Source organism: Hemicordylus capensis, chromosome 6, assembly GCF_027244095.1.
Source record: "Hemicordylus capensis ecotype Gifberg chromosome 6, rHemCap1.1.pri, whole genome shotgun sequence".
Lineage (NCBI taxonomy): Eukaryota > Metazoa > Chordata > Lepidosauria > Squamata > Cordylidae > Hemicordylus > Hemicordylus capensis.
This window is the reverse complement of record NC_069662.1, coordinates 31828475-31843666: the sequence shown is the minus strand read 5'-3', so window position 1 is coordinate 31843666 and position 15192 is coordinate 31828475. Positions and strand designations below refer to the sequence as shown.

The window sequence follows — 15192 nt, the reverse complement described above, 5'->3', positions numbered from 1 at the left end:
TGGCAGGGAGGAGGAGAAGGAGAATAATTGCATGTGCATTTGGTTTATCTCAATCGCTTTCAATGGGATTTAAATGCAATTAACATTGTTGGGATTGGTGCTTTAGATTGGCTGTTACAAATGCTTAAAGAACCTATGTTATTGAACACATGGTACTGGTTTTGGAGACCCCCTCCATCTCATGTGTAGCTGCATAGGTATTTCTGCAATTTTGGATAATTTTGGATAATTATAATTTGTCTTCTCCCCCACCCTCCCTCCACTTCTCTTTCAGGTACAGCCTATTTCTGATAACACAGGTTCAGAAGCAATTGTTTTTGATGCATTGGAGCACCAGGATGGTGACTAATGGTTATGTCAGTTGTCTTTGACACATGCCGCTTTCGGGATGCTCTACACCAGCATTCATACCTGATGTTTGCAAGCACAAGCATGCTGATAGAGCAGGCCTTTTCCTCATTTCCCACCTTGTGAGCCATGGAAAACTGCACTGTGGTTACAGAATTCATGTTGGGGGGATTTAAGGGTCAGCCAGAGCTGAAGATTATTCTTCTAGTTCTCTTCTTGTCAATGTACATTATTACTCTGGTGGGGAATACCGGCATGATGGTTGTCATCACTGCTGACACCCAGCTCCACACCCCGATGTACTTCTTCCTGAAGAACTTATCCTTTGTGGATGTTTGCTATTCTTCTGTCATCACTCCCATAGCCATGATGAGCTTCACAACTGGGAACAAGGCCATTTCCTACCAGCAGTGTGCAACCCAGATGTTCTTCTTCTCTCTCTTTGGGACCACAGAAGCTTTTTTGCTGGCTGTGATGGCATATGATAGATTCACTGCTATCTGCAACCCACTGCTGTATGATACCATTATGGCCAAAAGGACCTGTGCCTCTTTGGTGGCTGCCTCTTACTTCTTTGGCTTCCTCAATTGTTCCACACAGACTGGCCTCACTTTTAGCTTGTCTTTTTGTGATCCAGATGAGATCAACCAGTTCTTCTGTGATGTCCCAGCTGTCATGAAGGTCTCTTGCTCAGACACCTTTGTAAATGAAATTGCACTCCTAGTTATGTGTGGGCTTATTGTAGTTATAACATTCACAACAGTCCTAATCTCTTACAGCTATGTTCTGGCCACAATTCTGTGCATGCCGTCTGTGGAGGGGAGACGCAAAGCCTTCTCAACCTGCACTTCTCATATCATGGTTGTCAGTTTGTTCTTTGGGACAGCTTTCTTTATGTATGGGCAACCTGGGTCCATCTCTTCTCCTAACCAAGGCAAGGTGGTGTCTGTCTTCTATACCATTGTAATTCCCATGTTGAACCCGTTAATCTACAGCCTAAGAAATAAGGAGGTTAAAGATGCTTTGCGGAGACAAATAAAAAGAATAACATTGTCCCATTAAGTCCCCAATTATATGGAAGTTTGAACTACTCAATACTGTCTGAAAGAAATTGAATCCTGGGCAAGATTCAGATGTAACAGCTAATGGCTGTAAAAGGTGGCTTGGGTTTCAGTTAGAAACTCCAGATTGTGACACAGACATTCACCAAACCATGGCCAGACAAAATCCAGATTCAGGAGAGGATTGGTAAACACCCCCAAAATTGTGTGTGGGCTTTGTGTGGAGGAATTAGCTCTGGGTAGGACAGTTCCAGATCAGATTAAATTTACACAAAGTTGTGGGTCCAGGAAATAACTGGACTGAGGCAAGGTTGATTTTCAAAAAACAAAAAGAAGAGTTTATTGAAGGGAGTGGTACAGCAGAAAGAAACATGTGGTTAAAGCAATCCTATTAAAGGTATGTTTAATTGCAAAGAGGTGTTTTATCTTAAAGTCCTAATTGTATGAATTCCTAGGCAGGCTAGAAAAAGAGGTTTAGAGAAGAGTAAGAGGAGGAGGAGGAGGAGGAGGAGGAGGAGGAGGAGGAGGAGGAGGAGGAGGAGGAGGAAGAAGAAGAAGAAGAAGAAGAAGAAGAAGAAGAAGAAGAAGAAGAAGAAGAAGAATTTATATACCGCTTTTCAACAACTGTTTCCAAAGCAGTTTATATAGTAAAACAACAAACAAACAAACAAACAAACAAAGATGGATCCCTGTCCTCAAAGGGCTCACAATCTAAAAAGAAACATTAGATAGATGCCAGGAATAGTCACTGGAGGTACTGTGCTGGGGGAGGATAGTAGGGATGTGCAAACCAGTTTGAACTTGAACCAGTTCAAATTTGAACCAGCTCAGTTTGATGGTTTGAATTCGAACCAAACCAGCCATCAGGTTCGAGCTGCAGGTTCGAATTCAAACCAAACTGGGGGTGGCTTGATTTGAACAGGTTTTAACTGGTGCAAACCAGTTTGAACCTCCAAAGGTGGGTGGGGTGGTAGCTGGCACCCATGGCTACCTACCACCCAAACCCCAAAGCAATTGGACATTCGTACGATTTTTTAATGGATTTTTGAATTTTATTTTTATTTTTTCTCATAGGGTATAATGGGACTCAAACCAGACCTATTCCCTATTGTGGACCTCCCATGGGTGCCAACAACCATCCAAACCCTGAAGCAATCAGACACTCCTACAAATTTTGAATATTTGAAATTTTTAAATTATTTTTCTCATAGGGTATAATGAGACATGAACCTGCCCATTATCTCCTATTTTGGAGCAACTAGGGGCACAAACATGGGGTGGGTGGTAGGCACCTAGGGTTGCCTACCACCCACAAAATCCTAAGGCAATCAGACACTCCTCCGAATATTGGTGAATTTTAAAATTATTTTTGAATTCCTCATAGGGAATAATGAGGATTGCAGCAAATTTATAGCTTCACGATGGGGGCAAAGGGGTGGTCTAGAGCAGAGTGTGGTGGATGGTAGTGACCAAGTGGGAACAAGGAAGCTATCAGAATTATTTGAAAGGAATTGGGGAAAGGCTGTTTTTAAAAGTGATTTTTGAAGTTTACACATCTTTAAGGTTAGCAAATGAGAGTGGATTCATGGTTTGTCATTGAAAATCTCATATGCTACCAAAGAATCTACACTCAGAATACCTCAGAAACAACAAAACCCAGCACCCCATGGGTTAGCAACCCATGAGGTGGTTGGCACCCTCTGTGCACTACACCACCACTCACTCTGGGCCACCCCAGCACCCTCCAAGTGCAGTTATGGGGCTGCTGAAACCTCCATTCTTCCCTATGGAGAAAAACCTTAAAGACACTTGGGGGGTGCTGGGGTGGCCCAGAGCAAGTGGTGGTGGAGTGCACAGAGGGTGCCAAAGGATCACACTGGATCGTGGAATGGGATTTGATATACCCCCAAAAAAGGTCTGGGGGCAACATTCCAATTGAGATTATTATTCTCTGGTAGCATATGACATTTTCAATGACAAACCATGAATACACTCTCATCTGCTACCAGATAATCTACACTCAGAACACCTCAGAAACAACAAAACCAGTACTCCATGGGTTAGCAACCCATGAGGGTAGTTGACACCCAATGTGCACTACACCAGCACTTGCTCTGGGCCACCCCAGTGCCTCCCAAGTGCAGTTATGGGGCTGCTGAAACCTCCATTATTCCCTATGGGGGAAAATCATAGATGCACCAACTTCATTAATTCCTAAAGAAAATCAGCCCTTTGCCCAATTCCTTTGAAATCTGCGTGGTGGCAGGCACCCATTGGGCACTACCACCCAACCCACCCTTCTGCTCCCGAAGCCCCCTTTCTGCCCTGAATTTGCCCCAAAGTATTTTAACAGCACAAATCAACAACAGCAGAGCTTTTCAAAGAACCAGGTTTCCAAAGCAAGCATGATATCACAGATGCAGCAGACTAGGGTCAACAACAGCATCAAATGTGCCCTGCCCTTCCTCCCCCAAGCATGTTTTATCCACAAGCAACTGACACACAACAACCTCTGTGGCACCTGGCCATAAAAGAGAGTTCAGTAAGGATGCAAAACAATATTAAAGATGTGTAAACTTAAAGACACATAACTTCAACCATTCCTAAACAAATCGGCCCAATTTCTTTGAAATCTGGGTGGTAGCTTCCTTGCACCTTTTGGGCACTACCACCCACCACACTCTGCTCTGGGCCACCCCTTTCCCCCCCGAAGTGAAGCTATACACTTGCTGGAATAGCCCATTATCCCCTATGGGAAAAATCTTAAAGACATGTAAGGTTCAAAAATTCACAAAAAAAATCAGCCCTTTGCCCAATTTCTTTGAAATTTGGGTGGTAGCTTCCACTCATTGGGTGCTACCACCACCACCCACTCTTTTGTCCTGGGACCCTTTTTTGATCTGAATCAATTTGGATTCAGATTCAGAAAAAATTGGGTACAAATCGAATCAGGGGTGATTCAGGGGGTTCAGATTCAGACCCAAAACAAATGGGGGGGGGTCAATTTGGGTACAAATCAAAATGAAAAATCAATTTGGGCACACCCCTAATAGGAAGGCTCAGTGACTCAGTCCCATCACCTGCCTTCATAGCAGCCCCTACACTGGCCATAGTCCCTGTGTTAACGTCAGAAGTACATTGATTTGGGAGGCATGATTGGATTGGGCCGAGAAACACTGCCCATCTCCCTCTCACAGTCAGGGAGTGCTTTGTTTGCTGGCTGAGTGTCAGGGTAAGGGGATTCTCTAGGGAGTGGTGAGGGGGCACTCTGGTGTCTCCCAGATCTCCACAGTTCAGGGACATTTGTTCCCCTTTGTTCAGCAAATGGTTATGCCACTACCTATATTTATTTTTTATTTATTACCATCCAAAACTCATGTCTCTGGAGTGGTTTACAATAAAACAACATAGGTTTAAACAAAATTTAAAAATTATAACAATTTAAAATTTCAAAATAATAATATATTCTGTCTGTCTAATTATATTTATTTATTTCATATATTTTGCAATAATGCATTACAGTATAAATCTATTCTAGATTACTGGAGTTTCTCAATGTTTTTTCACCTAACCATATTAGAATGTTTCAGCTGTGATAGATAGATAGATAGATAGATAGATAGATAGATAGATAGATAGATAGATAGATAGATAGATTTGATGTCCAGTTAGATGGGGTAGTTTCATATTTATTTATTTATTTATTTATCATTCATTCATTCATTCATTCATTCATTCATTCAATTTCCATACCGCCCATCCAAAAATGGCTCAGGGTGGTTTACACAGAGAAATAATAAATAAATAAGATGGATCCCTGTCCCCATTGGGCTCACAATCTAAAAAGAAACATAAGATAGACACAAGCAACAGTCACTGGAGGTACACGGGGTGGATAGGGCCAGTTACTCTCCCCCTGCTAAATAAAGAGAATCACCACATTAAAAGGTGCCTCTTTGTCTAGTTAGCAGAGGTTAGGGTGAGCTCCAATTGAAATTAATGGGACTTACAATGATCATGACTGACAGCTTTTTCATTTCTATGAGTCTTCAGTGTGACTAGCTTTCTCTGGATTGTGAACTTCAACTATAACAGGGACAATAACACTTGTTCTAAACAATTGAACTATCTTATAATGTGAAGCTGTGGTATATTTTGTGAAGCAAAATAGACCAGGAAGATAGTGCCAATAGGAATAATTGCAGCCTAGAAATCTGGTACTCAAGAGACTGAGCTTCATTATATCCTTATCCCTAGGGAGTTTATAGAACCATTTAGAAATGCATTGAAAGCAGAATGGTCATTGCCACAATTCACTTACTTCAGTTCACTTACTTCCAGGTAGGTACAGAGGGTAAATGTAAAAAAAAAAAAAAAATTGTCAGGAGCAACAGAAAAATGTTAAGGTTTCCAGTTTGGATTTTGGGACCTAATCTTTCTATTTAGAATCTTCCCAACAAGAAGATGGAGTATATGCTGTGTGTGTGTGTGTGTGTGTGAAGCATAGCTTTTCTCCTGCGGAAGAGAGAGAAGGAATCTAGGTCTTGGTAAGTTAATTTAGTTCAGCCCACAGATTGACTAAGATTGATGGTGGTAGCGTAGGAAAAAACTTACAATACATTTCTATAGCAGGCTTTCCTTTGCTAGAGGAAGGCTCAATTTCCCTAGATTATATGCTGTAGGGAAATGAAGCATAGCATTTCTCCTACAGAAGAAAGAAAAGGAGGCTAGGTCTTGGTAAATTAATTTAATTCAGCCCACAGTTTGACTCAGATTGATGGGATGGTAATAATAATAATTTAAGAAAAAATCCCATCAATTGTACTCTATGGTGGGCTCTCGTTTGCTGGAGCAGGCAGTTACATATCAGGGATTCTGAAGCAGATTTCTGCACTGGGCATGGGGTGGGATTACAAGGCTAACAAAGTCCCTTCCTACTCTAATTTTGTATGCGTCTGTGAAGTAGCCCAGTGCATGAAATTAATGGGATGCCTGTCAGGCTTGGCACCAGCACAAGGCACTCTTGACCAAATGGGTTTTCAAGAAAGATCTACCATCATGACACTTACCATTGCTACTGGCAACATTAATTCCCCCACTTTCATTACAACTTGCTACTGCTGGCAAGTGCAATTCTTGCATGCAGTGCAAGCTGGTGCAACTTTTTAAGGATTCATTCTTGGTTTGCTCTGTCTTTCTTTCCAGATCTTCCCAGCTCATTCTCTGCATTCTGTAGATACGGCTCCCCGTATGAACCACCACAATGTGGCATTTGGTCTGAGTCAGAGATGTGTGCAAAGGTTATTTTCAGCTGTTTTTCACCTTAGATGTTACTTTGGCTTGTATATGCATACTTCTATTTCTGCTACCACCAATTATATGATGATGCCTCTGTAACTCTATTGCTTTCATTATCCTGAAAACATGGCTTTGCAGATGTGAGGAGGGTTTATCACAGAAATCACTCAGTCAGATGTACTTCAAAAGAAAACCAGAAGACAATTTCTTTAAGGATATTATCTGTTTGTTTCACTGCTGATTAAAGGTAAAGTTGTGTCATCGAGTTGGTGTCGAATCCTGGTGACCACGGAGCCCTGTGGTAGAATACGGGAGGGGTTTACCATTGCCTCCTCCCATGCAGTATGAGATGATGCCTTTCAGCATCTTCCTATATTGCTGCTGCCTGATATAGGTATTTCCTTTTAGTCTGGGAAACATTCCATTGGGGATTTGAACCAGCAACCTCTTGCTCCCTATGCAAGTTACTTCCACACTGTGACATTTGGTGGCTTAGTAGGGCTGAAATCTTGCTTGGTTACAAGGTTGATGATTTTAACTTCACTTAGTTACTTTACACAAAATATATATGGCTTTTCACCTTTGAACCCAGTTCCTCCCCAGAACTGTACTTCACAACCCAGTCTTTATTACTGACGGCCCTGATAACCCAGTCTTTTATTTTTTAGACTTTCTTATCCTTTGAGTCTCAGAACAACTCCTCTTTGGAACTGTTCCTACACAGACCCCAATCCCCCACTCACTAAACCTCACTTTCCACATCTAGCTTTCACTCTCTAACTCCCTGTTATGATGGGGTTCTAAGCTCATTTGCATAAAAGTAGCTCTGCACCTTTTCATCACACCCAAATCTTTGCAAGCACTTATTAATGCTTTCTCTCACACACCACTTCTCTCAGTTGGAATTGGCCACTTGCTCACTTCTCTCGTTGCTGCATTCTCAATTCTGAATTTTAGTTTTTCCTTTCTACAGAATAATGGAATATATACAGGATAGGGCCATAGATCTGTGGTGGAATATCAGCTTTTCATGCAGAAGGTCCCAGGTTCAATCCCTTGCATTTCCAGGTAGAGCTGGGAAAGACCCACCTGAAACTGGAGAGCTGCTGCAGTAGAAAATGCCGCACTAGATGGACTACTAGACTGATAAGGCAGCTTCCTATGTTGCTAACTTTTCAGCCTTGTTTGATCAGACTGTAAATCATTGGCATGGAGTTATTTTTGTTAGCAATGTGGCCCGGCCTGCTCAACTTTGGCCCTCCTACAGATGTTGTCCTACAACTCCCATAATTCCAGCCTATTGTCCATGGTGGTTGGGGATTATGGGGGTTGTGGTCCAAAAACAGCTGGGGGGGGGGCAAGGCTGAGCAGGCCTGGTAGAGCAATATTATGGACTTCACAAAATAATAATAATAATAATAATAATAATAATAACAACAACAACAACAACAACAACAACAACAACAACAACAATAATACACGGAGTCCCCAACTTACAAATGGGTTGTGTTCCAAAAATTCATTTGTAAGTTGGATGTTCATAACTCAGAACACATACTGTTCTATGAGGGACAACCTTTTTGTAAGTGGGTTGGAATTTGTAAGTTGAGGACTTCATTAATTTTATATGTCATGGAGCTTGGTTTGTAAGTATGGGTTGTTTGTAAACTGGGTGTTTGTAAGTCAGGGAATGTCATGACTCCTGCCACAGCCAGATATGGAGTGGGGAGTTCACTGTAGTTGAATCCTTGTCTGCAAGACATTCACAGTAGGCTGCCACCATCCACTTTATTTTGATGCAGGAAAACCCACTCTCCATATAAGGTTGGGGGGGGGGGCTCAAGTGGCAAAACCCTCCCAAAAGAGGCTGAGCAGTCCTAGAACTTTCAAAGGTGTGTGACTAAAGCAGACCCAAAATAAAGAGTAGCACACTTCACCAACAAGGGTTTATTATTACATTAAAAGAAAAAGGTATGCAATGAGAACAATTGTCTTTTCATAATCAGGTTGTAAGAGAGAGTTTTCATTAACCTGCTAACTTGGATCCCAAGCAATATAGAAAAGAAAAATATGTGTTCACTCATGTCTACCTGAACTGGTCCTAACCTGTTACTCACTGGCTGCAACCTTCCCATTTGCCCAGCAGCTCTCAGCCCGCTGCTTCCTCAGGGCCCTCCTGGGACAGACTATCAGACCAAAGTTTCTGTTGGTGGCTGACCCAGTCCTCTGAACTGGTCCCTTTGATTTGAACTTCCTGTGCTTTTTTTTTCCTTTTTAGGAAAGGCCTATCCTCCCAGCAGTTGCTCTAAGTGAGGTCTAGTCCTCCCTCAAAGCCATCCCATCATTACAAGGAGTGCCTGTAATGCTTAAGTAATCCCCGTCACTGAACACAGGATACTAGTTTGGGAGAGTTTTCCACCTCATCGGTCCTGTAATCCATGAGCATCACTGCAATTACAGATACATATAACTAGTAACTAATGGTTATCATCATCTTTATCTGTGACATGTGCTTCTTGGGGGATGGTCTATGTGAGAATTCATATCTGAGGATTGCAAACACAAGCATCTTCACAAAGCACACTTTTTCCTAATTTCCCACCTTGTGAGCCATGGGAAACTGCACTGTAGTCACAGAATTAACATTGGGGGGATTTAAAGGTCAGCCAGAGCTGAAGATTATTCTTCTAGTTCTCTTCTTGTCAATGTACATTATTACTCTGGTGGGGAATATTGGCATAATGGTAGTCATCACTGCTGACTCCCAGCTCCACACCCCAATGTACTTCTTCTTGAAGAACCTATCTTTCTTGGATGTTTGCTACTCTTCTGTCATCACTCCCAAAGCCATAATGAACTTTGCAACTGGGAACAAGGCCATTTCCTACCAACAATGTGCAACCCAGATGTTCTTCTTCTCTCTTTTTGGGACCACAGAGGCTTTCTTCCTGGCTGTGATGGCATATGATAGATTCACTGCTATCTGCAACCCACTGCTCTACCATGCCATTATGTCCAAGAAGAGGTGTGTTTGCCTCATATGCATTTCTTACTTCTTTGGTTGTATCAACTGCTGTACCCAGACAGGTCTGACGTTCAGTCTGTCATTTTGTAGTCCTATGGACATAAACCATTTCTTTTGTGATGTCCCAGCTGTTATGAAGGCCTCTGGCTCAGACACATTGGTGAATGAAATTGTGCTCCTAGTGCTTTGTGGGTCTATTATTGTAACCACAGCCATAATCGTACTTGTATCTTATAGTTACATTGTTGCCACCATCTTACGCATACCAAGTGTCAGAGGGAGACACAAAGCCTTTTCAACCTGTACCTCACATCTCATGGCAGTAAGCTTATTCTTTGGGACAGTTTTCTTTATGTACGCCCAACCTGGGGCCATCTCCTCTCCCAATCAGGGAAAGGTAGTTTCGGTTTTCTACACAATTGTCATCCCAATGTTGAATCCCATTATCTACAGCCTAAGAAACATGGAAGTCAAAGAGGCTCTATATAGACAATTCAGAAAGAAAGCCTTCTCCCACTAATGCACATGATTTCTAAAAGATTTCATTAAATACCTCTTAATTATTTTTAGACATTCAATCAATACTGGCTGGAATTCTGCATCTGATAAAGAGCCATAGTCTGGGAAACATACCAGTGGGGATTTGAACCAGCAACCTTCTGCTTGTTAGTCAAGCATTTCTCCGCTTTACCACTTAAGTGGCTATCTCCCCTTAATTCATTAGACATTGAAGCCAAGTACAGAACCCATTTATTTACCTATCTATTATTTATCTATTTAACATATTTTTATACTGCCCAAAAGTTACATATACAGAATGGGTTAATGAACCTCCCACCAAACCTTCTTGTAGAGCCTGTTAAACGTTCCCTATGGTATACAGAATATTGTCAAGCATGATGTGTCATTCTCTTCTGTGTTCAAGAAACATGTATTTGAAGTAATTGCACTAAGAATTTTACTGCATTGTGTCTTCTTTAAATAAATGGAAACACAATGTGAACCTCTAAATGTTGCAGCAATCATAACTCTGATAGATTGGGCCAGTTCAGATGATACTTTCAATGCACGTAGATTCCTCTAGCTGTGTACAAATGATCACCCAAATGGAAAACCACACATTCTCTACCCTGGATTTAAATACTAGACGTAATGTAGGATTTAGAATCTGGGGTTGTCACTATCATGTGATTAGATGAATGTCCGAATTCCAATGTGGTGTTTCCCCCCGTTAAGGGTTAACCTTAATGTTAAATGTTAAGGGTTAACCTAGAGTTTAAATTGTAAACAAGACAAAGCCCAGGACCGGATCACCCAGTTATGTAGGCGGAAATTACCTGTGACAAAATTATTTTTCTCACCGCCTAAGGTGGAGAGTTGTGAAGAGAGCTCTTTTAATCTCTGTCACACTAAGTGACATAGGTGGGAATTGTGTTGCTTATTTTGGGGGGATCAATAAATGTGAGAACATGTGTGTGAGAGTTTTCTGAGTTTCAAGCATGAAATGTTTATGGTGGGGTTGGTGGTTTTTTTTTCCTTTTTATGTGTGTGTGTGTGTTTGTGTTTTATGTGATAGGAATAAGGAGCAGTCCTGCGCACCAAGGAAAATGGGTCTTCTGTGTTCTCTCCCCCACTTTTCAGTGCCCCACTTGCAGCCTTTTCAGCCCCCACCCCATGTTCTCTCTGCTAGGATCTGATACAGCATCTTGCCAAGGAAGATCCTAGTCAGGTTGGGGGTGAAGGACTGAGGGAGAGGTTGTGCAAGGAGAGAGAGCCCAAGGTGTATTTGTGAGAGGGTAAGCAAGACCACCAGGCAGGTCCCTTAAGGCACTGAGGTCACCCATGGGCCCTATCCAGACCCAGCACAGCATCCCTCCAGTGGCTGTTGCTGGTGTCTGTCTTATTTTTCTTTTTTAGATTGTGAGCCCTTTGGTGACAGGGAACCATTTTAATTTTTTTAATATATCTGTGTACATTACTTTGAGAACTTTTGTTAAAAAGCGGTATATCAACATTTGTCATATTCGTATTGTCTTCTCTCCAGTGGCCCACTTGCAGCCTATTCAGTCGCTTCCTCCCCGTGCCCAAGTATTTGAAGTTCAAATATTACTCAGTATTATCTATCTAACTAAAGCTGATTGGGCTTCTTTCATTCACTGACATGAAAGTCCCAGACCAAACCACGAAATATAGAAACATCTTTTTTTCACAGGTAGATTCCATACCTCATCCAGAATCCCCACCCACCCCCGCCTGCAAATCCCAAACTCTTGGAAGTGTTAACTTTCTAGTAAATGCAGGGAAACACTCCCTTTGGAAAGCATTGGGAATGAAAGCCTCATAGGGATAGAAAACACTAGAGTCACACACAGAGAAAGATAAGAGGTTGGTATCTGGAGGAATGCTTGCAAATTGCAAACCCTTTTATAAGACACACACACAGAGAGAGAACACATATACATATAGGAGCTCACTATATTTTAGGAACATGGGAAGGTGTCGTAATCAAAGTCAGAGCAGTGGTTCATCTAGCTCAGAATTGTCTACACTGAGTGGCAATGTCTTCTCCAAGGTTACAGACAGGAGTCTCTCCCAGCCCTACCTGGTCTTGTGGTAGCAAGCATGAATTGTCCCCTTTGCTAAGCAGGGTTCAGCTTGGTTTGCATTTGAATTGGAGACTACATGACTGACTGATCTGAACATATCTCTACTCTAATGTATTTTCCTCATTTCCAAATAACCACTGACCATTGTTAACCTGAAAGTTGCATCTTGAGAAAGTCCTCTGTTCTAAATTCTAAGATTTGTGGCATCTGCATTTAGGACTAAGGACTTTCCCAAGATGTAGCTTTCGGTTTAACAATGAATTCTGATATTCTGCTTTCTTCTTCATTAGCCACTGGATATATGGAAGAGCTGCCAGTTTTCTTGCCCTCCAATTTTAATTGTCAAAATTTAACTGCAATCACTCCAAAAATCCCTATTAGTAAGATACCCAAGTATCGTTAGATGGCAACATCAGACAATCTGGGTGCAGATGTTCATCCAAAGGGGTATCCAGACACTTCAATGAAGCCAGATGTGGGTGGTGATGCCCACACAGTTACACATCTACCCCCACATTGGTTATGTGCATAGCATAGACAGCTGCCTCTGCACACAAATTTCCCTTGCTAGGTTGCAGCAAGTGCATAGCCCTATTCAGAAGTTACTCTTCCATATTCATTGACCATATGGCAGGGCAATAGAACTTTGTGTTGTTAAACAGGCTGTGGAATGGAGTGTGCCAGTGATTTGGATGCTGAATTGCATTTCAGCACATCCCTAAAAGTGAAATCTGGAGATCTAGACCAGTGTTGCAGCAGTGTAATGCTGTTACACTAGCCCAAGGATGTAGTACAAAGTCATTGCACAAAGAAAGATACCTCAGCTGCAGACTAGTTCTTGTACTAGCAGAAAGGGGTAGAAAGTTGCACAGTGTGTGGTAGAACAGGTTGCACAATGCCTTGCACAGCACAGCATTGTATATAGCCTGTGGTTGTGCAACACTGTAGAGCACCACAATTTCATGCTGCTCTGGAAATTTCTTAAGTGCACACACATTCCCTTTCTGACTAGTGCAACACTAGCCTGGCTGTCAGTCAGAGTTTCTTCAAGGAAAACATGGATTCCAAAGAACATTTCAGGATCCCCCCAAATGAGAAACATTGGAGAATTTTCTCAGATGGATTCTCCACATTTCTGTGCTGAAAGGACAGAACCTGTCAGTACCCTACCAGTATTCATGTAAGTGCAAGGAACATTCCTGTCTGGTACATTCCCAATTCCTTCTCCACATATTCAAAGTATATGGCAGGGTAATTTCTGGACAGATCTTAAAGAATATAAGAACAGACCTGCTGGATCAGGCCCAAGGCCCATCTAGTCCAGCATCCTGTTTCTCACAGTGGCCCACCAGATGCTGCTGGAAGCCACAGGCAGGAGTTGAGGGTGTGCCCTCTCTCCTGCCATTACTCCCCTGCAACTGGTTCTCAGAGCCATCCTGCCTTTTGAGACTGGAGGTGGCCCACAGCCCAATCTTACACCTCAGATTAATAATCAAAGGGGCTGTTCACATGACCATGCATGTGTGGGGGTGTGAACAAACCAAAAAAGTTCAGTTCAGTTCAAAATTGAAACAATTCTGAAACTTAACCGCATTGCTCCAACCGGTTTGGTCAAACTGACTAGCTGCTCTAGTCCATTAGATCAAACTGGTTCAGGCGGTTTGTGCAGCCCATATACTTGTAAATGGGAATCTGGTGATGGCCATGCTCTAGGCACATGTCTCTGTGTGTGGCTGGGCTGGAAGCAGCCCTGCTTGCACATGAGCAGCAAGCCTGGGTTAAGGGAGCTCTCTCTCTCTCATCCTCGGCTAGCATTAGGGTAAAAAGCCAGGATAGGTGGCGTTGGCCAACTGGGATTGGGCCCAATCCCAGTTGTTTTCACATGTAGCCTAACCCAATCTGGGCATTTCTAGCCTGGGTTAGGCTATGCATGAGAACAGTCTCATTGACATAAATACAAAATAAAGATGATCTAGATGGCCATCTCGTGGTATTAGATGGACATCTTGTGAAACAAAGATGGACCCATGCACAAAGGTCATATAGCTGAGAGGATGCTCAAAATTGTTCAGTATCTTGTACTCTTTGTCTCTGTCTCTTGTACTCTTGTGCAAGCATTATACATATGCCACAAGGACAGTGGATAGCTTTGCATCACTCCCTGCAATAGCTATGGCCTGAGGAAGAGCAGAAGGCACGCATGTCATAGCTTCTGCAAGCAAACCCTGTTACACTAGCATAACACTGGTCTGGAGCACAAGTTCCCAATCAGTGCAGCATCCTTGTACTAGTGAAACATGTTTGCACTAGTGTGGCATTAGTCTGGATGTCAGCCATTAATTGGATATGCATTTCATTTCTTCTTTAACCAACTAAAACAAACATAGCAATATTTGATGTCCAATTTTGATCCTGGAACGTAAATGTCCAATCTCCAAGCCAACATCACAGTTTAATTTAAAAATTGGAAAATTAATTACAATTCAAAATGTTAGAATGTTTTACTTCCATTAATCCTTGCCTGTGTCCTTGTCAGAACAGACAACAGCCAGTCAGAACAGACAACTGAGTGCTAGAAAGCCATTTCATTTTTTGAACAGATTAACAAAAATGATTTTGAGTCCATTATTTGTTTTATACTTGAAATCTCAGGAATTTGTATGATTGGCCTTGTCTAGAATTTCTTTCTTTACTACAACTCCACCAACAAGTTTAAGCAGACAAATAATTTTATGGGCATAAAAGGACTGAAAGTTTTTTATGGACATGAATAGAACTGAAAGTTTCTTGTTTGGTTGTCAACAGGGGATGGAGGGTGATACGGTAACTCCCACGGAAATCTTCAGCACACCTG

The 15192-nt window shown here is 42.1% G+C and overlaps 2 protein-coding genes across 2 annotated transcripts; both read left to right on the top strand.

The window, feature by feature from the left end:
- The first annotated feature begins 477 nt into the window (after positions 1-477).
- On the top strand, positions 478-1410 carry LOC128331215 (olfactory receptor 12-like). Its single transcript, XM_053264566.1, has one exon. It carries the CDS (start codon positions 478-480, stop codon positions 1408-1410), a length of 933 nt encoding a protein of 310 aa, XP_053120541.1.
- A 7909-nt stretch (positions 1411-9319) lies between these two features.
- On the top strand, positions 9320-10252 carry LOC128331419 (olfactory receptor 12-like). Its single transcript, XM_053264785.1, has one exon. The coding sequence runs from the start codon at positions 9320-9322 to the stop codon at positions 10250-10252; it is 933 nt and encodes a 310-aa protein (XP_053120760.1).
- The last annotated feature ends 4940 nt before the right edge of the window (positions 10253-15192 follow it).